This window comes from Agelaius phoeniceus, chromosome 17 (genome assembly GCF_051311805.1).
Source record: "Agelaius phoeniceus isolate bAgePho1 chromosome 17, bAgePho1.hap1, whole genome shotgun sequence".
Classification (NCBI taxonomy): Eukaryota; Metazoa; Chordata; class Aves; order Passeriformes; family Icteridae; genus Agelaius; species Agelaius phoeniceus.
The window spans coordinates 1027268-1050791 of NC_135281.1; the positions used below are offsets into that span (position 1 = coordinate 1027268).

The window sequence follows — 23524 nt, forward strand, 5'->3', positions numbered from 1 at the left end:
AGTGCCTGCCCTGATGGGTGGAGGTGCAGTGTTGGTTTGTCCTGAGACTTATGCAATGCATAAGTGCTCCCCAGGAGATGTCTTCTCTCACTCTGTGTAGCAGGACCCTTGTCCTAGGCCGGGCTGTGCTCTCTCTACTCAGAGGCAGTATGTCTGAAGTTCACATGTCACATGTCAGATCTGTAATTGCATCTGTTGGCTAGAGGTGTTGTGTAGAAGTTCCCAGTGTATCCTCAGCTTCAGACAGGTCACCCAGAGACTTCCCAGCCCTGTTCTCCCTCTGGCTCTAGCTCTGCCTCAGTGATGGACACTGCAGATTGGCCTCCCCACCTGCAGCACAGTGCCTGCTCTCTGTAGGCTTCCCTGGGACTGGGGCAGCCATAGAGCCCACCCTGTGAATGAGGCAGCCACAGGGCTCTTTATCTGTGAGCACAGAGTGGCTGCTGGCTCCCTGCATCTGGGCTTGTGGCCTGGGACATGTGGTCATTGCCTGCTGTGCCAGAGGGCTCTGGCTGACCTTGCAGCACAATGCCTGCATCCTGTGGCTCTCAGGACAGGTGAGTGGGGCTGGGGAAGGCCACAGTGTCCCTCAGGGAGTCAGAGCCCAGCAGCCATGTGCTGTTTGTTCTGTACTTGTGATCTGTGGCACAAGGTGAGTAGTGACGAGGCTGGAACTCTCCAGACTGCTTTTGATATCAGGGAGCTGGGCTGAAACCTGGGACTTATGTTCCCAGATGGTGGAGCACAGGGAAGGCTGTTTTGGAGTGGTGATGCTGCTGAGCACCAAGTGCACCATAGTTGGTGCTTAAAACCAACATCATCATTTCCTTCTGTTTGGAAGTGTCCAACTGGCTTTTGCAGTGTGACCTCCAAGGATGTGGCTTTTGGTGTCTGCTCTAAGTTATTCCAGTCACCTCCTGCAATGGGAGTCACTTTGGCAGTGCTGCTTCCTGCTCTTGCCCTGCTGCTTCCTTGCTCTGAAGCTGGGAGTGGGCTTCAGAGTCCTGTGGAGAGCAGAACAAGAGTCAGAAGCAAATAAACTGCTGTGAGTGGACTTGATTTAGATAATGCCAACTAATGAACAAGCCATGGTCTCAGCAGATGGTCAGGATTGCTTTAGTGCAAGAGCATTGATTATTGACCAGCAAAGCCACCAGGAGCTTCTCCATCAACTCCTTAGAATGGCTCTTCACACCTGTTTAACCTCTGTGTTGTCTGGGCCAGAGGAGCAGCGACACCTCAGCCTGACGTCAGGAGCTGGAGAAGAGCAGAAGCAGCAGAACACTGAGGGCAGAGCAGTGCTCCTTCCTCTGTCAGGAAGGCCTTCAGCAGTAACTGCTGTGGTTCCCCAGGCAGCCTCAGGTACCACTCGTGTCTGCAGAGAACTGACTGGACAAGTCATGCCCCATCCCTCACGTGCAGAAAGGAACAACAAACTTAAACCCTTGCTGGCGCATCCTGGAGCTCTTCTCCATCCCTCATCCATGTGATCACAAGGGGTGGGCACAACACCCAGACAGTCCAACTCAGAGCTCTGCTCTGATCCAGCACCATTCCTGCCTTTCATCCTGGAACAGGCCAAGCTGCTGAGGAAGCAGCATTTGCCCAGAGTTCATCAGGCCAATTTGGTGCTGGGGACAGGAGGCCTGGTGCCTGTGCAGGCCTCCAGCAGGCAGCTGGGCCACAGCCCTTGTCCTGTCATGGAGGTGCAGATTTTATGCAGGAGTTGATGACATAGTGACGCTTTCTCTTCTTCACTGGTGTTACAAGACCAGACAGATGGGATGGGACTGCCCAGGCATCCTTTCCCCTTCATGTTTGCAACTCCTACCTCAAGAGCAGCTGCCCAGGGAGGCGGCTTATCCCTCTCTGGAGACTCCAAACAACAGTGACCCCACCAGGAGTTGTTTCCATGTTCTGCTGTGAACTCACACCTTATTTCAAGGTTGAACTCTGTTTAATTTTCATCTCCAGCCACTGGATCTCATTTTATCTTTGTCAGGCAGATGGGACTGCATTCCATTTCCAGTTGGTACCTTAGCACCCTTGCAGCCATGCAGTTTCCCCCCAGCCCTGCTCCAGATGCATGGTACAAGAAACAGCCCTTACAGAGCAGATCAGCAGGTCTGCTGCTCTTTGATCATTTGGGAGCTTCTTGTTTGAACTCTTGTCCCAAAAAACTGTTCCCATAGAGTGACCTTTAGAGGTGCCTGTACTGTCTAAGTCTCCAAGGGCTATGGCCAGGACCAAGGTCTCTTCCCTGCTTCATTCCTTTCCGTGTGATATTTTTGCACATGGGGCCATGTTATCATTTGAGCTCAACGTAGCACTGAGAACACACAGCAGTTTGGTTTCTGTGGTGATCCCCAAGTTTTTCACAGAGATGGACTCTTCCATACTCTGCGTTTGCCCCATGCACTTGCTCTCCTTGGCTCTCCAGGCTGCAGCTGGGAGCTCTGGCCGGGCTCCTGCAGCTCGCAGCTCTGCTGCCCCACCCGGCCTGCAGTGCCAGAGGTGCCTGGCAGCAGTGCCCGGCCGTGCCCGCGGTGCTCACTGGCTGCCACTCACTCCTACAGGCCTGTCAGCACCGGTGCCCAGAGGCAGGAAGGGGAAGAAGACGAAGAACCAGATGCTGCTTCCTGAGATAAAGAACGCAGACTGGCTCGCCACCTGCAACCCCGAGGTGGTGCTCCACGATGACAGCTACAAGAAGCACCTCAAACAGCATTGCAACAAGTGAGTCATAGAATCATGGAGTGGTTTGGGTTGGAAGGAGCCTTAAGGAGCATCTTATTACATTACCCTGGCCAAGGACAGGGATACCTTACCTTATCCCAGGTTGCTCCAAGCACTGTCCAGCCTATCCTTGAACAGGGATGGGGCAGCCATGGCTTCTCTGGCAACCTGTTCCAGGGCCTCACCATCCTCAGAGTGAAGAATTTCTTCTTAACATCCAATCTAAATCTCTCCTCTTATAATTTAAAACCATTCCCCCTTGTGGGAACCCACATTGGCTCATGGAGACAGTGGACTGAGGGCCTTTAATGTTGGGAGGGTGGGAGGGAGCTGTGAAGGGCTCACAGCCCACAAAAGATCACCATACTCCCACTGCTGGACCACCCTCATTCCCCTCCAGCTCATGGAAGCCATGTCCTGAGCAGCGACCCTCCGGCCAACGGGTCACAGGGATGGGCAGTGTGGCATGACACTGCCTGGTCACTGCCCACCCTGCTTTGTGGAAGTGGGTCCTTCCATGTGGGAGAACACGGTGTGGAGCAGGTTTTGCTGGCTTTGCTGACCTCTCTGCCCCCCGGGACAGGGTTCTGCTGCGGGTGCGAATGCTCTACTACCTGAAGGCTGAAGTGCTGGGGGAGGCTGCGGATAAAGCCTTTGAGGGGACCCCTGCCAGGTAGGGACCTAATGGTGAACCCCTGCAAGGCTTCTTGGGCTTGAGAGCTGCCACAGGTGTCTGACCCAGCCACATCTGGGCTCTCTGCAGCTCCAGATGAATCAGATCCCAGGTCTTCCTCAGGCAAAACTTCACCCTCAGGCAGCCACCCTGCCTGTGCAGAGACTGCAGCCATAGCAGCCCTGCTGAGGCAACTCTGAGACTGTAGCACCAGCCTGGGTGCAGTGGGGACTTAGGGGGACACCCTGCAGGAAAATGCTTCTGTGTGCTGCTTGACAAATGGGCCCTTATCCAAACTGGGAGTCTACAGAGACTGCTCCAAGTCTCAGGGCCAGGCCTCAGAGCAGAGCACACCCCATCACTGTGGCCTGCAGTCCCTCCCAGTCCTGGGAACAGTGGGACCCACAGGCTCTATAATGGCACTGAGTCTGCAGCCTGCCAGCTGTTGACCTTTCTGCAAAGACTCAGCTCTCAGTGCTTCTCAGAGAAGTGTGATATGCTGAACTTAAAAGCTTGATTTCCCCAAGTAGGGGCTGCTGCCTTCCCCAGCACAATTCCATCAGCACCAATGTATGTGAGAAGACTCTGTTCTTTTGGGGTTGGTAGGTGTGAAGTGTTTTACCTCTAGAGATGCTGTTCAGGTCAGACGGGATCTTCAGTCCTCTGGAGACCGCTTGGGTGGGGAGGCTGGAGAGAGGCTGAGGGCATCCACTGCCCTGGAGAAGGAGGAGCAGGAGGGCAGCAGGTTGTGGTGGAGCCAAGGCTCCAGTTCTTTGACCCCAGGGAGAAGTATACCCATGGTCATGGTGGGGCCCCTGGCCAGCGTTCATTAGCTGTGCCCAAGCCAGCAAGCTGTGGCTCCTGCCTCCCCCTGTCCCTTCTGAGGAGTGCCCAGTGCCCCTCAGTGTCTGCTGAGGCTGGGAGAGGGGTGTTCATACCATGTCTGCCACAGGGAGCTGGATGTGCTGCTGCCTGACATTGACTACGTGGAGATCCCAGTGGACTGGTGGAATGCCGAAGCTGATAAATCCCTGCTCATCGGCGTCTTCAAGCACGGTGTGTACCCAGCTCTGGTGGGTGCTGGTGTGTGGGGGAATGAGCACCTCTGCCGCTGGAGGCAATGTTGTGTCAGTGCAAGGGACAGAGCTGTGGCCACGCTCCACAGCCACACAGGGCCAGGACAGCCCTCCCCAGGTGCCAGCAGCAAGTTTGGGTGGGGAACAGGCACCCCACAGTGCCCAGGGTGGCCATGCCAGATCTCGTGATAGACTCTGGTTTCCCAGGAGCAGTGTACAGTTGCTGTGTGAGGGCAAGGAGAAAGGCACAGATCTATTCTTGGCCTCGTCATGGAGTCCTGGTGCAGTTTCCAGGAGACACAGGGCTGTTGGCCCCAGCTGCACCCTGTGTGGTGGCTGTGCTGCTGCTGGCTGGGATGGGAGGGCTGACCTTTCCCGTTGCCTGCCACCCAGGGGCTGCAGAGCCATTAGCCACTTTTGGGAAAGTGTTGTGAGTTTTTGGGGGTGAGAACTGCTCTCATGGTAGAACAGAGGGAGTGAGAGCTGGGTGGGGAGCTGTGTCCCAGGAGTAGGAGGTTTTTGTGAACCAGACTCAGGCCTTGCTCTGTGCTGTCTGTCTGTCCCGGCTGTGGCAGGTTACGAGCGGTACAACGCCATGCGGGCGGACCCAGCGCTGTGTTTCCTGGAGAAGGTGGGCATGCCCGATGAGAAGCTGCTCTCTGCCGAGCAGGGCGTCAGCGATGGGGCACAGGATGCTGCCGAAAGGTGGGCAGGGGATGGATCCGAGCTCCCACAGCAACCTGGCTCACTCCTGGGGCAGTGCAGTAGAGGGAGGGAGCAGGCTGTGCTTCTGAGCGCAGAGGGGAGGGCAGAAGGGAGCTGGTTCCCAGTATGAGATGGCGAGGTGGCATGAGCGCCAATTCTTTGCTTCTTGGTGCTGAGAGCTGGTATAGCCACAGAAGCTGTGCTGCCACTACCAGGGACTATTAACTCTCTCACCTAGGAGCAGTGTGGAAAAAGAAGAGAGCAGTGGAGAAAAGCTGGAGGGGCTGTCAAAACAGGAGGTGAGTGGGATTCATAGTGTCAAATGCACATCTGATACTGCCCAGCCTGCCCTGCGGTGCAGGCTTGGCTCCATCAGCTCTGCTGCGTGGCAGCAGGGAGCTAGCATGGCTGGTCTGCCTTGTCTGTGCCCCATCTTGTGTGCATTGCTTCTGCTCCCTGGAGCACAGCGTCTGCTGTGCTTCTCGTTGTTGCCTGTGGATGTGGGCAGCATCTTCTTCGGGGGGAGCTGAAGGGTATTGAGGGCTGGGGATGCCCAGGAATGCTGGTTCTCAGTCTTCAGGAGCCACATGGGGCCCTGGCAGAGGAGTCAGGGATGTCCCAAAAGAAATGGCCTTGGGGGAGAGGAAGATCAGGGAACAAGGCAGCACAGGAGAGTGCAAGGGTTGTTTGAACAGTGGAGTGCAGTCACACTGCAACTGTCCTGAGCAGTGGCACTACGGCCTCTGTCACTGTGGTGATCTTTCCCTCCAGGCCCAAAATAGCCTCTCTGAGTTGTCACCTCTGCTCCTGTGTGCTGAGCACAGACAACATCTGCAGCCCAAGGGCACTGGACACACTACCCTGCCCATCCCACCACCCTGCACCCTATCAAGGATGGGTAGGCTGTGGGTGCTGGGCGTTCTGTGTGGGGTTGAGCCCTCTCTGATTGTTTCCTTTTGCAGGACATCGTGACTGCTGGGGTGGGTGAAGCCAGTGAGAAGCGGGACGAGCCAGCGGCAGGTGAGGCCATGTCTCCTGCAGTGTGGTCCATGGCTTCCCTGGGTTTGGGGTGGCACAGCCAAGCCTGAGTGCTACCCCAGGCACTGCTTGGTAGGAGGAACACATTGCTGGGCTGGAGGGACATTCTGCTCTGTGTTAGTGGATGAGGCAGCTCAACCTGGGCAGGGGCCCTCATGCACAGACTCACAGGTGACCCATGGATAGGCCCTGTGGCAGGGGTTCCAGACAGGGTTCCGAGTGATTCCAGCCAAAGCTACCCAGGGTAGCTTCAGGTAGCTTCACCCAGGCTTCCAGGGTGACTGGAAGCCATTAGTCTGCTCTCCTCCATGCAGTTGCCTGCATGAGATGAGCATGTGAGGTCTCTGCAGTGGGCAGTATCGGCACATGCCGTGGGCTGACTGGCCCCATTGCTGAGCCGGGAGCTGCATTCTCCCATACATGGTGTGGCCTGGAGCCGTCATTCCTACCCTGATCTCAGCCTCTGGACTCTCTGAAGGAAGCTAAGACATGGTGAGGCTGTGAGCCAGCAGGCCCAGGAGGTCACATGGCCCCCTATTCATGACTGTGATTGCACATGCTCCCCATGGAAGGCAGAAGGTGGGAGGAAGCTCTTGGAGCTTGCCAGAGGATGTGGGAACCTGTGGCTTTGCGTGTGTGCTAAATACTAATGTCCTTGCTGATGTTTGAAGCCCAGGATGGCTCCGACTCAGACAGATCCTGCTGGCCTGTCTCCTCTGCTCTCACGGCCAGACTGCGGCGACTCGTCACCGTCTACCAGCGCTGCAACCGCAAGGAGCTGCCTCCCCGTGCTGAGATGCTGGTGCCCGGTAACCATGGCTACTGGCTGCAGGATGAGATGTTCCGGAGAGCCTCTGAGATGGACTCGGTGAACAAAGAAATGCAGAAAAGGTAATGCAGCAGGGGAGCCTTTACAAAGCTGATTTAGCCCACTTGAATTCCTTGGCCCCAGAAGTGACCCAGGTAAATGCCACCAGAGCTGTCTGTGCTGCCAGCTGCATAGGGCATGGAGTCACATGGGTCCTTGCTGGGCAGGGAACATGCTCTGAGCCATGGGAGCCTTGCTGCTCCAGCAGCCAGCCTAGCCGGGGAGCAGCCTCTACTGTGGGTAGCAGGTGGTGACACTGAAAGGACATCAGGGGGCAGGTTTCCAGGGTCAAGTCAACCTCAGCAGAGGAGAGTTGTGTCCCTGGAACACACTGTGGATGAGGGTGACCGATGAGCACTGTCACAGCCCATGAGCGATGCCCTTCCAACCCTTGTGGCTCTCACAGCACTGGCTTTGCCTCCTGCTCATGGCCACTGGAGCCCAGTGGTGACATACCCTGGTTGCACTGTGCTCCCATTTCATTTGTGTCCCAGTAAGTGGGAGGGGGTTGGGACTGTCCCAGCACCCTGAGTGGCTCTCTGCAGCCATTGAGAGGGTGTGCACAGGGTGATGCTGCTGCTGTTGCTGCCAGTATCCCATGCCACCCCAGGACTGGGACTCTCTGTGGTCACCAGCCCTCAATGGGATGGCCTTCAGTGAACCTGTCCCTGCAGCAGGACCCCACATAACCACATGGCATGTGTGCTGCTGTGTGCTCTGTTCTTGGCCTCCTTGTGTAGAAGCTGCTCCAGCCACCTTCTCTTTCCTCTTTTTCTGGACTTCTTCTAGTTGTACCGTCCCCTCTGCGAGATGGGGGCATCAATGGTTGTGCTGTAGACATCACAGCAGCCTGGTATCTCCTGCTCCTTAATTCTCTGGGCTTTTTGTAGGGGAGATTGCCTTACAGGAGTTTTCCACTGGCCTTTAATTTGAGGCCTTTTGACAAATTCACCATTGAGCTCCTTGATTCGGATTGTTAATATATTTATTAATTAACCTTCTTGTTGTTCTCATTTTTGAAATGAAACATGACTGCAGCCCCAATGCTGGCCCAGGTGTATTTTGGGCAGTTGGAGAGTGCTGTGGGTGTTGTCACCCTGTCTACTTTCCTTTGACATGTCTCAGCTGCTTGCTGGTGCTGGCTCAGAGCTGCAATTCAGGGGCTGAGATTTTATTGGAAGCTCTTTTCAGGCCTCAGTGCTCCCCTTTTTCTACTCTTGCACTCTTGTGTGCACCCAGGTCTGTTCTCTATGGCTTTTCCTCTGGGCTCTGCCTGGGCCAGTATTTGCCCAGGACACTTCACCAACTGCGTCCTTTGAGTGGTCCCCATAAGGCAAAAGCTCAGAGGGTCCAAGCCAGCATGAAAGTTGTATTCTAAGAGTGCTGTAACTGAACTCCTCCCTTACCACTGCTGCTCTCTGCTGGGGAGGAGCTGACACTCAGGAGTCCACAGGAGTCAGTAAGGTGGGTGGTGTTTGTTACTGGGACCCTTACAGCAGCAAGCCCCAGTCTCAGTTTTCCTCTGGAAGAGGCTGGATGAGAACGGTGTCTGCATATCTTTCCTTTGTAATTCCTGGTACAGAGAACTGACCTTACTATGGAAGTCAAACAGCTTGATGTAGCAGGAAGGGAGTAGATAGGATAGGTTTGTGCCTCACTGTTGGCAGCACAGCCCAGAGCTGCACTCAGGGGTTTTTTGAAGCAACCAAGAGGGTTTTTTCAGCAATTAGTTGAGAGCCAGAGGGCCTGTGGCCTCTGCTCCTCCTCCCTGTGCACCAGAGGGCAGAGCATCTAGTGCTGTGGCGGTCTCCCCAGTGTGCTCCTCCTAACAGCTCCCTCAAAACTGTTGGTCAGTAACTAGACAGTGCTCTCTGAGCCTCTCTGCCTGGTGCTTTGCCTGTTCTGGGCCCAGAATGTGTCTCAGTGGTGTTCTCCTTCCTGCTCTACAGGTGGACCAGGAGGGAGCAGGCAGATTTCTACCGCACTGTCTCTTCCTTTGGGGTTATCTACGACCAAGAGAAAAAAATCTTTGACTGGGCCCAATTCCGAGCCATCTCTCGACTGGAGAAGAAGACAGATGAGAGCCTGGAGAAGTACTTCTACAGCTTTGTGGCCATGTGCAAGAATGTCTGTGGTCTCCCTTTGTGGAAAGAGGATGGTGAGTGGAAATCGCATGGCCTATGGAGGGGTACTGGTAGGTCATGTAGAAGGGATCCCACTGCTCTCATGGAGCAGGAGAACAAGGGAGGAGCTTCAGAGACAGTTGGAAGCAGTGAGACGCCAGGCAGGCCATGGGCTTGCAGCAGTCATGCATTTCTGGCTGCCTTGTCCCCACCACACAGTGCCTCCCTGGCACAGAGGGAGGGTAGAACAGCCCTGTGGATTCGTGCCCCTGCTCTCACAAATCTCTTGGAGTTCTCACAGGAAACCACAACATTTTATCCAAGACAGCAACCTCTATAGGTGAGAGACAAGTTGAGAAGCAGCACACACAAAGCACAGCTCCATGCTGGAGCTGGGGGTTGTTTGGGTGAGCTGTATTGCTGCTCTCCAAGCATCCCTCTGCTCTGTTGGACAGAGTCCTTTCCATCTATGCCTGTGCCTGTGCTGACTGTGGAGCTCTGCTGCATGGTAAATGGAGCCTGGATCCACTGCAGGAGGCTCAGGAAGCCTTGCCAATACACAGGGCATTTGTTTTCTTTGAGTGCTCTGCAGAGGTCCTACGTTGGCACTGGACAGGACATGAGAGATGAAAAGCTCCTTGGAGGCTATTTAGGCACAAAGTGATTTGTTTCCAACAACAGCAGAAAATATTTTGCCTCAGATCTGTCATGTAGTCTGGTCTTAGGCACAGTTCCTTGTGTGTGTGTGTGTGTGTGTTGTACCTTAGCTGTTCCTCATCAGAAGAGCTGCACGAGCTGCCCTTCCCTGACAATGGGCTGAAGGGCTACCAGAGGCTCAGAGTGCTGGGAGCCAGTCTGCCTGCAGGTTCAGGCAGCTCCAGCACTGCTGGTGATGATGGAGCAGAGCTCAGACAAGACTCTGGAATCCTCTGCAGCTGGTGCTGCTCTTGATCCAGCTGCTGAAGTCAGGGGGTTTTACTCCCTGTGTCCATTTGGTGGGATATGACTGGAAGGTACTGAGGCTGGAAAAAGAGGCCTCAGCAGTGGCTACAAACACTGGCCCCACCTCACCTGCAGTATGAGCAAGGTTAAAACTCAGCTTGCTCATCACTGCCTCTGAGGAACTCCTGCCAGCCCAAATAATGTGTCCTTGGTTTTGCTGTCCCTGCTGCAGGTCCTCCAGACCCTGACATCTACGTGGAGCCCATCACGGAGGAGCGTGCTGCCAGGACCCTGTACCGCATCGAGCTGCTGCGGAAGGTGCGCGAGCAGGTGCTCAAGTGCCCGCAGCTCCACGAGCGCCTCAAGCTGTGCCAGCCCAGCCTCTACCTGCCCGTGTGGTGGGAGTGTGGCAAACACGACCGGGACCTGCTCATCGGCACTGCCAAGCACGGCCTGAACCGCACTGACTACTACATCATGAATGACCCCCAGCTGTCCTTTCTAGATGCATACAGAAACTATGCCCAGCATAAAAGAACAGGGCTCCCAGGCCCAGAAACCCTGTGCTGCCTTTACCAGTCTAACTCCAAACTCTACAGTTCCCCCATGTATAGCCAGATGGATCAGTCCTGTGAAGCCCTGGAGAATGAAGCTGAGAGTCACATCAAGCTAGAAACCGTGGACAGCACCATGTCCCAGGCTGGGGGCAGCCCGCTGGACACAAACTGTGAAACATTCATGTCTGAAGTCCGGGACATCATTTCCAGTAACTACGACGAGAGCTCGCTGCCAGACTCGCTGGTGTGCATGATGTACGATGAGAAGGCCTGTCCCAGCGAGCAGAGCTCCCTCGCCAGGGACAGCCCCAGCTGCACGGATGTCGGAAACAGCGTCGCCAAACTCTCTGAGGGCAAGCTGGAGGGGGATGAGGATCCATCCAGCTGCGATGCAGATGCCATGAGAGAGGCTCCCTTCCTGGAGGGTTTGCAGGTGGGCTCTGACCGAATGGACAATCAGAATGAAGAAGCTGAGCCTTCACCTTCTACCCCCGAGAGCAATCCTCCAGAGAGTGCCCCAGCCAAACTCAGCAAAGGCTTGGAACAGAATGGAGCACTTGCCAGCCCGGCAGCAGGGCTGCCTGAGCATGGCACCGTGGAAAGGGTCCTAAATGTGGGGCTCTACAGTCCCAGTCTCCATAACTATGAACTAAAGGTCCCTCCTGAGCAGAGGTTCATCAGTCTGCTGCAGGAGAAAGGATTGGAGGCAAAGTCGGGGCCAAGTCAGAGCCACAGTGAGGAAGATGAGGAGGAAGAAGAAGACGATGATAACTCTGAGGCAGCAGCAGATGCTGTGGAAGGCTTGAATGGTCCCAGGACCAGGGCTGATTTTGACCCCGAAGCTCATGAACTGGGGTGTGAGGAGCAGAGCTCTGGTCTCCCCACACCAGAGGACACTTGCCCAGAAGATGTAAATGGCGAGAGGGAGTCCCTGGGTCTGGGGGAGCCCGTGACAGAGGTCAGGGAGGACTGTGGCTTGAATGAGGAGAGCACCCAGCAGCAGCACTCACTGGACCAGGCTCAAAGCCAGCCTTTCAGCCTGCCCACACCTCTGCCTCAGGGGAGGCCTCAGGGGGCAGAGGCCCCCTGTGTCAGGGAGGAGCCCTTGGGCCAAGATGCTGAGGGGCAGACAGGCTGCACAGAGACCCTGCACCCTGAGCCTCAGGGCATAAAGCAAGAAGAGTGTGAGAACAGAGATGACGGGGGGAAAGCCAGCAGCAACCAGAGCCAAGGTAATGTCCTGAGAACTCCCTCGGGTTGACAGTCACCTCTGGCTATGGTGGGAGGGCCTTGCTGTCCTCCCTGCAGAGCCAAACCTTGGGGCTGGCCGGCCCGTGGAGTGGCCTCCCATCTGTAGGATCTGAGGTCCCTTTAGCTGCTGCAACTGGGAGCAAAAGGTGTTGGAGGCTGCATTTGCCAGTAGAGCTGACCAGAACTCTCCACCCTGAGCTCCAGCAGCCCTTCTGCTAAGAGCATGCCATGGAATGCAGGATGCCTTTCCCTTTCTGGCACAGAGCACTGCCTGTTGAGCAGCTCCCTTTGGAAAAGCATATGCCCTCCCTCTTGCCCACCTGGGAATGGCCACACATGGGGGCTACTGCACTTCAAGCCCCCCAAAGTCAGCTCAGGGGAATGATGGTCCTTCCTGAGTAGCTTGCACTGCCTGCCCTGGTCCAAGTCTGCTGCTTCTCTTGGAGACTTGGGGACTGTTTTGGACCTTTGTGGAGCTAGCTGGGCATTGGGGTGGGAATGTGTAAGGAGATACCCACCTCTAGATGGGAAGAAAGGCAGGGTGGTTGTGGGCTCTATTCTCCATTGCTTTTTTAGATGGTCCAGAGAAGTACTTGGAGGAAGAGAACAAGAATTCTGCTTCTGTCCTGCCCGGGGAGATTGATGATCTTCAGGATGCCCGGGCACCAACCATTGCCCAGCTGCTGCAGGAGAAGACGCTTTACTCCTTCTCTGAGTGGCCTAAGGTGAGGTTAAAATGAACACAATTTGTATCAAAGTGTTTCTAGGTAGCCCTGGCCAGCAGTAGCTCACACAGCTCCAGCTCTGCCTCCTGCTCTTCTGCAGACCTCATTGGATGCTCTGGCCAACATGCTTTTCCCAAGCATCTGTGCCGTGGAGATGCTTGCCCCCAAAGCAGCTCCCTGCTGAGCTGAGATCACCTGGGCTGGGCTTGACTTTAATCCTGAGCTGTTGTTGTATACAGGTCACTCATTCCAGTTTTAGCTTGCCACCATCCAATTCTGTTTGCAGGACCGTGTGATCATCAACCGCATTGACAACATCTGCCACGCCATCCTGAAGGGCAAGTGGCCTTCCTCCAGCCAGCAGTTTGAGGCACAGAGCCTGCTGACAGCCCCAGCCATGGCCAGCAGCACCGGCAGCAGGAGCAGCTTTACTGAGTCAGAAGCCGCCGATTCCACCTTCAATAACGGGGTCTTAATGTCACGGGTACAAAAGGTGAGGGGGGCTCTCAGGCAGTGAAAGGCTCAGAACTCTAGGGTGAGACATTGCCCAGAAGTACTCAGGAGTTTCCCAAGTGTGGCCCCTTGGTGCCAGTTGGGGTGTATAACACATGGCTTAAGCCACTTGGTCCCCTGGCAGTAGGTCCTGGAGGGTGCCCCATGCTCTCAGCCCTGCCCCCCTCCTTGGAAGGCAGCTGCTGTTGGCAGCTCTGCAGCTTCTGTGGCTCTAAAGGTGCTTCCAGAGTCAGCGCTGGAGTGGCTGACATAGTCAAAGGGGACATCCCACTGGTATCCCAAAGGAAGGGGTGCGAGGAGCACTGCCCTGTCAAGTCCCCAGCTCCCAAGTCCCAGTGCCCCAGTCCCCAACAGTCACATTGGACAGACAGGAGCTGGTGGCCTGGGGCCCCAGCAGCTGGCAGAGCAGCCATGGTTATAACACCTTGGGATATCTGAGTGTGTGCAAGGGTGCTCCTGCACCACCCCCACACCGGGAAAGAGATATGATATGCCCACAGAAAGGACATCCCTCAGGGCTCCTTGGGGAGGCAGGGATGACTCTTAGCTCAGTGCTGGTGTGAGGAGCTGTGGTCCCTGGGCAGGGTAGGAGCAGCTGTAACCCTCTGTGCCTTTGGTACACACAGGAAGGTTTCCTGAGCCCTGCCTTTGCAAAAGATGAGCAGAAGCACAGGAGACCCTATGAATTTGAGATGGAGAGAGATGCCAAACAGAGGAGCCTGGAGCAGCTGGCAGCAGCCCATGCCCATCCACCCATTGTGCTGAACGGCTGGCGCGAGGCAGCGGTGGACTTGTCCAGAGGCTCTGATGGGTCCCCAGGGAGCTCCTCTCCTTTCCCCCTGAACACAAACATGCCCAAACTGGGGACCGTGAATGCCCTCCAGAGCTCCCTGGGCATGGACTTGTCTGGCATCCTACAGGCAGGGTTAATCCATCCTGTCACTGGACAGATTGTAAATGGCAGCCTCCGAAGAGATGATGCTGCCATGAGGAGGAGACGGGGCAGGAGGAAAAATGTTGAAGGGATGGACCTCATCTTCTTGAAGGAGAGGCCTCTTCCAAACAGGCTGCAGGTGGGTTGATGCTCCCCCTTTCGCATGAACCCAGTGGAGTCAGCAGTTTGTTTCATGGCCCAGTTCCCCCCTCCAAACTCTGCTGTCCATGACACTGCACTGCTTCCTCCAGGACAGCTTGGTTTGTGCAGGACCAGGTAGGAGTAGATACTACAGGGAGGAAAGGAAGTTGCCCCTCTGGTTTACAGCACTCTGGAGTGTTTGAATCCTTTTAAACATTATTAAAAGCAGCTGTCCCACCTCAGGGAATGTTTAGGTTTAGGGAAGATGAGGAAGACAAGATCCTACTACTCCCTTTCTCCTTCTCTCCTGGGATCCACTCAAAGAATAGAGCAAGACCAGCATCCCTAGACCACTTTTAGGAGTGATCTGAGGGGAAGTTGGTCTTCCTGGTGATTGGAGAGTTTCCTTGTGAGTTCAGAAGCATATCTCAGCTTTCTGTGCCTTCCCTACCACCAGTGCTGGGGATGGAGTGGAAATGTAATGTGGTGATGGGTGGTGATTTAAGGAACAGGCACTGGGCGTATCTGGATTAGCCTGTGTGATGGGAGCAGATGATCTGCTTTGGGAGCTGGGCTTCTCGGGGTGCACATGCATCACTGCAGTTGTTGATGGGCTGTCCCTGCTCCTCCTTCCATGGCAGGACGTTCAGGAAGAGCAGCCACAGCCTCCTCAGAACAGTCCCCTCCCTGATGGGCCAGTTGCTGCTACCTCAGCTCCACAGCCAGTCCCAGCTGTAGGCAGCCAAGAGAAGGCTGTCCCGAATAAGAGTCTCCTTGACTGGCTCCGGCAGCAGTCTGACTACACACTCGATGTCCCCAGCTTTGGCACAGTAAGGGTGGCCTTCAGTGGCACACGTGTGTGTGTGTGTGTGTGTCTGTGTGTGTTTGTGTGTGCCTGCCTTGTGCATTGCCCTTTGTGTTATGTTCTTTCTTGTAACACGGTTTGTGGTGTTCATTGGGGCTGTTCAGGGATTCATTACATGTTTTAGAGGTGAGCACTGTTGCCCTGTACAGCAACAAAAGGCACTTGCTGCTGAAGAACTCCTCTGCTTTCCCCCAGAACACAAACATGCCCAGATGGGGGACTGTCAGTACCCTCAGGGTTCCCTGGGCATGGACCTGTCTGGCATTCTCCAGGAGCTGAGCCCTGTTACCCGAGGTCGGTTCTCCAGCTGCAGTGCATCTATCTGCCCAATGCACAGTGTGTTCCAGAAGGGCCAGGGATGGATGGGGACAGAAATGAGAAAATGGATTTGAGGTGTTCAAGGTCTGTCTATGTTGTTCTTTTTCACCTGCGGTAATTATAGGCAGTGCTGTTGTACTAAATAAGGTTCCCAGGCAAGGGAAAACATGCTCTCTTTAAGAGCCAGACCGAAGAGGCTGTGTTGGAGGCTGACAGGCTGTGGCCATGTGGCCATGGATGCTCTCAGAAAGCAGTGGCTCAGAGTGAGGTGCACAGTCTGTCTGATTCTTCCTGCTCTCTCAGAAACCTCCAGCTCTTGGTTTCACAGGTTGGTTTGCTACAGGTTTCAGCTTATTTAGGCTGTTTGACCATGTGGTAGGCAGAGCACAGACCATGAAACAGAGCAGGAAGAAATGTGGTGGTAAAACAGAAAAGACTGCATCTTGGTCCTGGAGGATCATGTGCCTGAGGCGAGGATTTTCTGGAGCTTGAAGTACAGGCAAGACATGAGCGTTTTAAAGCTTGTTAGAGATGAGAGCTGAGGAGCCCAACATCTGCTCAGCAGGATGGCGTTTCTTTTCAAAGTTCAGAGACACATCCAGCTGTGTGGCCAGGGCCTCACTGGAGCAGGTGTGGAGATGCCTTCCCACTCCTTCCCAACACCCTTGCCTTCCGGGGAGGTACTGGAGCCTGTCCAGTCTGACTGTGCCTCTGGTGAAGCTCTTGCTCCCAGAAAGCCCCAATGCCTCAGGCCAGCCCTGCAGGATTTCTTCTGTCCGTGTAGGATGGATTGAGAGAGGCTTTAGGGTATTGCAGTAGTTCAGTTCAAAGGATGAACTGCACTCAGGGCTTTTTTCTGACTCTCAGGAATCTGGGCTTTCCAAGTTGTTGGTTATAATGCTCTGTCCCTGCAGGCACATCGACAGGGGGTGTGCAGTGACTTGGCTGTAACTCGGTAGGTTGCAGTTCAGAGGGCTCTGATCCCAAAGAAACATGGTGCAGCATCTCTGTCGTGAAAATGGGTGGTGAGGAGCAGGTGGCTGTATGAGAGTGACAAGTGGCACACACAGACCTGTTCTTTCTTTACTGGGTGTATGCAGTGTCCTGTTTACAGATGCATGTATAAGAACCTGCAGTGTCAGGAGTGGAGGAGAGTTAGAAAGGGCTAGGGCGCTCTAAGTGGGGTACACTGGAGACCCCTTTATATCTACAAAAATCAGTTTTGCTTATTTGAGAGCTGATCCTGTGGCAGGGACCGGTTTGTGCTGCTGGTGCTACTCCTGCCCCAGCCTGCAGGGATTCCCTGTCCCTTGGGAGCCCATCCTTGCTGCTCTCCTGCAGGGCTTGTAGCCAGCCAGGCTCATTAAGCCATCTAGTCTCATTAACATTGTCTTGTTTGCACTCCAGAATTTTTCAGACAAGCCCAAGCAGAGGAGGCAGCGCTGCAAGGACCCCAACAAACTGGACATTAGCTCTCTGACGGGAGAGGAGCGGGTGCCGGTGGTACATAAGGGTACCGGACGGCGGGTAAGCAAAGGCCTGTTCTGTGCTCTGCCCTCAGTGTCCCAAAATGCTTAGCAGACTTTGAGCTCACCTGTGGGGGAGATTTAATCCAGAGAAGCCTATGGATGAGACAAAAGTCTGGAAGAGGTCTCTTAATCTACATTATCCTGTGACACATGTGTGCCCAGGGACATGCAGACCAGTGAAATAAGTGACTGTCTGTGTGAAGTAAGGGATGTGGGAGTGTCATCACTTTCCAGGGGGCACAGACTTCTCAGTGGCAATGGGAAACAGCCTTTGGCTTTAAAGCCACGCTCAGCACAGCTGTGTCATGTGCTTTCCATCCTAGATTTGGTTGTTCCCCTTGAGTTCATTGCAATATGCCACAATCTGTAACATTGCCACACAAGTACCTTTGGTTTGTTCCTCCTTATGAGGTACAGGCTAGAGCACACCAATACCCATCCCGCTGCTGGGCTTGTAGAAAGTCGAGGGTTGGAAGGGCTTTTTCTTGCTTTCTGAGCATGGAGCTTGGATTTACTTGTCTGCAGTTTAATCTCCAGGGCACTGAGGTTCGCCTCTCTGAACAAGAAGGGGTGTTCAGGAGTACTTTGCACCAAAATTAGTTCTTAAACACACCCAGGACTGTACAAGGTCAGAAGGTGATGTGACATTAATCCCATCTAAAAGCAGAACTAAAGAGTGAGGCAGAAAGGTTGTTTCAGCCACATCTGTGTTCCCCTTTGTTGCCCCCATGCCTGGCCTTTTCTGGGTGAGCTGGAGACTTATCCAGTTCTAAATATGGCTTTTACAGAAGCTCTGTCCCCATCACTGGTCCCTGAGAGGGCAGTGAGCTGGGCCACAGAGGCTGAGCCTGCCTTTTCTCCCTGAGCTGTGTGTCTGGAGGCAGCAGGCACACTTTAAATCCTGCAGAAAGGCAAGTGTAGCAAGGCAAGAGTCTCCACCCCAGCCAAATTGCAGCCCAAAGCAAGAAGCTAGGGGAAGTGTAATCATATTTTTTGTATTATTTTACATAACTCTCTCTGCAATAGAGGTCATCCTTCTGCTGTGTTTTATAGTTAGGGGGAGCCACGGCACCAGCATTGAAGGAATTGCCAAGGTGGCTTGATGCAAACTTGGAGTATGCTGTTGCAGCTGACTGGGCTGACATTGTTAAGCTTTCAGTAAGTTAGAGCTTTTGGAGAAATCTGTATCATGTCATCTTTTTTTTTCCCCTCCCCATCCCCACAACCTTTCTCCAGTGAGGATCTGGGGGCTGCGAGGCAGGCCCTGGGCTGGGTGTGTGGGAGGGGATGGCTGCAGAGCGGGAGGTTGGGCCGTGCCAGTGCCAGCCCCGTGGCCACAGAGAGGGGCCAGGCCCCGGGAGCAGGGCTCAGCGTGCTTAGGGTAGCAGGGGCAAGAGGAATGCCCTAGGAGCTGGATGGAAGGGTGTGGACAAAACATTCTCATGGGTCAAATTTTCAAAAACACCTCTAGTTGATACTTTTCATCAGCTCTTGTGAGCTCTGCCTGTACAGCCGTGGGCCCACCAAAAGCCCTACAGGTCACCAGGCCTGAAGGGTCAGGCACAGGCAGGGAGAGGGGCAGGGCGGAGTCTCCTGCACCACATTCATCCACCCTGTCCATCCACCAATCCCTGCCCTGCTGTGTGGCAGAGCCTGTGAGGAGCCTCTCCCCTCCGGCATGCCTGGCACTGCCAGATCGTCCTGCCCTGCCCCGTGGGCTGGCCTGATCCAGACTTCTCCCTGCAGTCCCTCTCACCTGCTGCCTGGTTTTGGGCTGCAGTGGTTTGTGTGACAGCCTTGCAGAGGGCTGGAGGGTGAATCTATTGGTGAATTTTAGAGGTTTGTGCTGCTCTCAAATTGGTTTTTCCTTAGCTCTGGAGATTTGGCACGGTCTGTCCCACTGCCCAGGAAATGGCTCCATGTCCAGGCTGGCATCAGGGCCCCACCTCTGCAGCCAGCCCTGGGTGAGCTGACAGCTCTTCCTTCCCCTGACTTGAGGGGACAATCCCTTTGCCACAGAAACCACTGTGTGCCTGGCACTGCCTGGGCACCTCTCCTGTGCCCTGCTCCAATGGCTGCATCCCATGATCATTCCCACCCCATGGACACTGAGCTTTTGGAGAATGCATACCCTCCTGGCAGGGGAGGGATGCAGAAGGATGGCCAGCGGCTCTGGGCGCTCAGGCCAGCAGGAGCTGGGGCTGGCTGGCCCACAGAGCCTGGGGACACTCATGGCTCTGTGTAGCTTCTCCCACGTGCCAGTGGGAGATGCTCCCAGAAGATTCTCCCTCCTTGGGCAGGTGCTGTGCTGAGCAGACTGCCAGGCACATCTAATTCACGTTTCTGCACTACAGGTGGCAACAGGAAATACTTTTCCTACCTAAATTTATTATTCAAAATAGTTCAAAGAGTGGTGATATTGATACCTAAGGGAACCACAAATGGAAATGTTTAAATGTCTGTTGAGGATGCTGAAAAAGGGAGTGTTAAGCTGTGCTGTGGATCCCCCTGAACTGCTCTGTGTAACCAGATGATCTCACCCACTTCTGGCTGCTGGGTTTTGGTCCTATGTCTCTTCTGTCAGAAGACCTTTCTGAATGCTCCCTGACATCTCTGTGAAGCTCTGGCCAGGAAGTCCTCAGTCAGCACACCCACTCTCTGTGTCATCCCATGAGCTTTGCTGTCCTGCAGAGCATTGAAAATTTGGCCCTTCCCATCTCAAAGAGGATTTTTTCACCTGTTGCTGAAGGCACAATTAGAGCTGGGCAGGGAGCTGAATGGGCAGCTGACACCATGCTGCCCTGGTGCTTCTCACGCTGGGAGCAGCTGGTGCTGAGGGCTGGGGTGAAAAACAGGGTAAAAACATGCTTCCTCCTCCCCTCCCTGAGCATTAGAGAGTGCAGGATCCTGCCAGGGCAGAACAAGGGTGTTTTGCATTTGGCAGCATCTCTTGGGGAAAAGTTGTGTGTACCTCTCAAATTCCATATCACATAGGCAAATATTTCTGTGCCAACACCATCTGGGACACAGATGTGGGCACAGACAAGCCAGATTTCCTTCGCTGCAGTAGTAACTGTCAGGTGTTCTCTGTTATGTCTCATTTTCAGGGCTACTTACCCGAAAACAAATTCAATCGCATTCTCACCGAGCCTGTGCTCCGGGACACTGGGCCACGCCGGAGAGGGAGGAGGCCCCGGAATGAACTCCTTAAAGGCCCTGGTGTTGTAGCAGATTCTTCTACTGGAATGGGACCACTGTTCATGAACGGACTAATTGCAGGGATGGATCTAGTGGGACTTCAGAACATGAGAAATATGCAAGGGATCCCTCTGACCGGGCTGGTTGGGTTTCCTGCTGGCTTTGCAGCAGTGCCCTCTGGTGAGGATGTGAAGAGCACCCTGAGCATGTTGCCCATGATGCTCCCGGGCATGGCGACCGTACCCCAGATGTTCGGTGTGGGAGGGCTCCTCAACTCCCCGATGACCACAACTTGCACCGCCACTGCTCCGACTTCGTTAACAAGCACAACGAAAGGCGGCACTGCCAGCGCCGAGAAAGCCAATGAGGAGAAACGGGGCAGCCAGGATGGGAAAAAGGAACCTCTCACTGAAGATAAGCCTGGTCCTAGTTCATTTTCTAATCAGACAGAATCCGCAATAACTACCAGTAGTCCTGTAGCTTTTAACCCATTTCTTATCCCAGGGATGTCTCCTGGACTGATCTATCCCTCCATGTTCCTTTCCCCTGGCATCGGCATGGCGCTGCCTGGCATCCAGCAAACCAGGCACTCGGAGGCGGCAAACCTGGAGAGCCAGAAGCGGAAGAGGAAGAAAGCGAAAGGGGAATTGGCAAATCCAGAGCCAGAAACTGTCTCACTGCCGGAAAAAGAAGCTGCAAACAGTCAAAACTGTGTGCAGCAGAGCCCGCCAGCGGCGGCAGAGAAGGAGCAGGACGGACCAGCAGAGGAGGAGCGCCAAGCAGCTCACGATACCGATTAGACCTTTTGTTTCATTGAAAGAAAAACACAAAAAGATTGTGGCTTGTGAGTTTCTTATCCCATAAACTCTTTGTTACTTCCCCTCCCACCCTGCTCCACCTTCATAAACCTGTGTTTCCATGAGTAATACTATCTACCTAATTCCCTGTCAGAAAAAACTGGTGACATACTACATGTTAATAGTTGCAGGGTCTTGCCACTTTATTAGATAAACAGTGTTGTCTAGCTAGTATGGGAGGCACCGAATTCTCATTCTGTTTTTCCAGTCAATCATCCCAGCTGACAATAGCAAATCCAGTACTTGGTCACCCCCCGCAAATTGCTCACTCCTTTGAGAAGAAAAAGCAGCAAAAAAACAAAAGCAAAAGAAAAGTGTTTATCTCTTGGTCTAACACACAGACAAGGGTATTTCTGTCTACAGCGACACTGAACGAAAAAGCCTATATTTGGGCTAAAAGCACAGCTATAGTAAGTGCTAATGTGTATTTTTGATTTAAAGTATTTCCCTATTTTATCATGGTTACTAGAATAGTAGTATAGACAGAAGTATATAACTAATAATTGAAAATGCATATATTCATTTCTTTGAAAGGAAAAGCATAAACTGGTAGTGATATAATTTCTTGATCACCCCACCTCAAAGGTTTGGAGACAAACTGCAGAGAGTGAAAAAATGATGTAGACATTCTTTTGTGTTTTTTAAAACCAACGTTTGGTTTTATGTTATGTGGAATTTAGTTGCCCTTTCCTTGGTAGTTACAAGAACTTTCCAGCTTGAGCTGGAAAGGTTTTGCACACTTGCATGACTTTTCTGGGGTTACTGTATTTGTAGCAGCCAGTTCCTTCATCATTCTGCTTGTCTTCAGTTCTCCTCTCTGGCGTTAGTTCTCAGCTATGGCATTACAGGTGCTCTAAAGGTATTTTTTTCCAGCCATGAACAGACCACACCAATTTTAATGCTCTTATATGAACACTTAGGCTTTCTGAGTTTTTATATTTTCCACTCCTTACCCCAGAAGCGGCATTCTTTCAGCAAATACGGAGAAGGCTGTACGCCAGCTTCCCTCCTTGGGGAGTCCTCTGAGAAGGACCCTTGAGACTTTCAGAGCCTGAGTTTCTTACTTCTAGTGGTGGACTGTGAAGAGAAGACTTTGGCTTCTTCCCATTCCGTTTGCTGTTGAACAGTATTTCCAGTCCTCCAAATGATTTCAGCATCTGCATTTCAAATGGACGGGTTTTAATGCTGCCAGCCCTCCACTCCAGCTCTGGGTACTGAGATTCCTCCACAGGCAACTCTTCTGATTTCTCCTTCCCCTCACTCCTTTAATTCTTCTTTCTCTTGGGGTTCTTACTTGCAGCTCATGGTCTGAGAATTGAATAAAGCCACAGTGGTGCAGCAGTGAGTGAAGGCCAGGCGGGGAGGGAGTTGGAGTGTGCTACTCATCAGTTTCACACTTGGTTGTCACAATTTACTGTATTTTTTACTTTTTTTTTCTGTTGCAGTTTTGCTAATTTATCAGATGGTCCAAATGTTTTGACATAACTATTTCAGTTTGCATTATTTATTTATGATGCTTTTTGTCATTGTCTTTTATACATTTGGGATTATAAATTATGTACATGTTAAAATTAGCATCTCAAAGAAGTCTGTTACCCGTGGTCAAAAAAACCAGCTGGTTTATATTTTCGCAGAATTTATTCCCAGTTTACTGGATTGGATGATTTTTTTAAAGGATTTAGCCAATCATAATGCAATCCTCCTCCCCCCCAATAATTGTGTTCTATTTAATAACATTCTTGTAGCATAGATACTGTATCACTATCGACAGATTTCTTAGAAATGCTGCTATCTCTATTTAACTAACATTTTGTTCAGTTTTTGCCTCCAGTGGAAGCAGAAAGGGTTTTTTCAGCTGTTAAATCCAAAATCAATATAATTTATTTATGTAAAAAAAAAGTCACGATTGATATATTTTTGAACCTTTTAAGTACTAACTTTGTTTTTATTCAGTGGAAGAACATGTACTTGCCCTAAATCCTTAAAATACAAATGCTATAAAACTTCATATATCTTCAAAGCCTTACTGTGAATGGATACAGAAATCTCTTCCGAGTCCATTTCTTGTTATGGGATGATTTTTCCAGGGTTACACGCATAAGGAACAGGGTCTAAAGTGAAATTTATTTAATTAGCCAGCATGCTCTATACCTTGTTCTTCCTTAGCAGACATGTATGCTACGTCTCTGGGTGTTTAGGCTTCTCTTTGCTACTTTGTGACCCTTTTGCAACCCGATATACTCTGTGGATTATTTAGACTGTAAGGCGCTAAGTGGCTGCTTCTTCTTTTCCATCATATCCCAAACAAACGCCAAATTTTCACTGGTTTTCATGGCTATTCACACGCATACATCCTTCACGAAATGTGCTAACAAAATAAACTGTCTGTGCTCTTGAACATGGATAAAAAGAAAAAATATTTAAAAGTCAGATTTTTATTTTTTTAATTTAGTGACTAGATGATGCTTATCTTTC

At 52.7% G+C, this 23524-nt stretch overlaps 1 protein-coding gene across 9 annotated transcripts in view; it reads left to right on the forward strand.

Moving 5' to 3' along the window:
- Positions 1-23057, forward strand: part of CHD6 (chromodomain helicase DNA binding protein 6) — a 98396-nt gene extending 75339 nt beyond the window's left edge. For 5 of the 9 annotated variants that reach the window (XM_077187411.1, XM_077187412.1, XM_077187414.1 and 2 more), the window contains 16 exons: positions 2577-2736; positions 3320-3409; positions 4362-4465; positions 5061-5190; positions 5429-5489; positions 6153-6210; positions 6900-7119; positions 9046-9254; positions 10394-11950; positions 12546-12694; positions 12981-13187; positions 13834-14280; positions 14924-15112; positions 16873-16992; positions 18048-18152; positions 20102-23057. In XM_077187411.1, the coding sequence (XP_077043526.1) occupies positions 2577-2736; positions 3320-3409; positions 4362-4465; positions 5061-5190; positions 5429-5489; positions 6153-6210; positions 6900-7119; positions 9046-9254; positions 10394-11950; positions 12546-12694; positions 12981-13187; positions 13834-14280; positions 14924-15112; positions 16873-16992; positions 18048-18152; positions 20102-20992 (4697 nt within the window). In that variant the 3' untranslated portion in view covers positions 20993-23057. The remainder of the gene's footprint in view (positions 1-2576; positions 2737-3319; positions 3410-4361; positions 4466-5060; positions 5191-5428; positions 5490-6152; positions 6211-6899; positions 7120-9045; positions 9255-10393; positions 11951-12545; positions 12695-12980; positions 13188-13833; positions 14281-14923; positions 15113-16872; positions 16993-18047; positions 18153-20101) is intronic. The other 4 variants (XM_077187417.1, XM_077187420.1, XM_077187413.1 and 1 more) reach the window with 3 other exon arrangements.
- Positions 23058-23524: the final 467 nt, after the last annotated feature.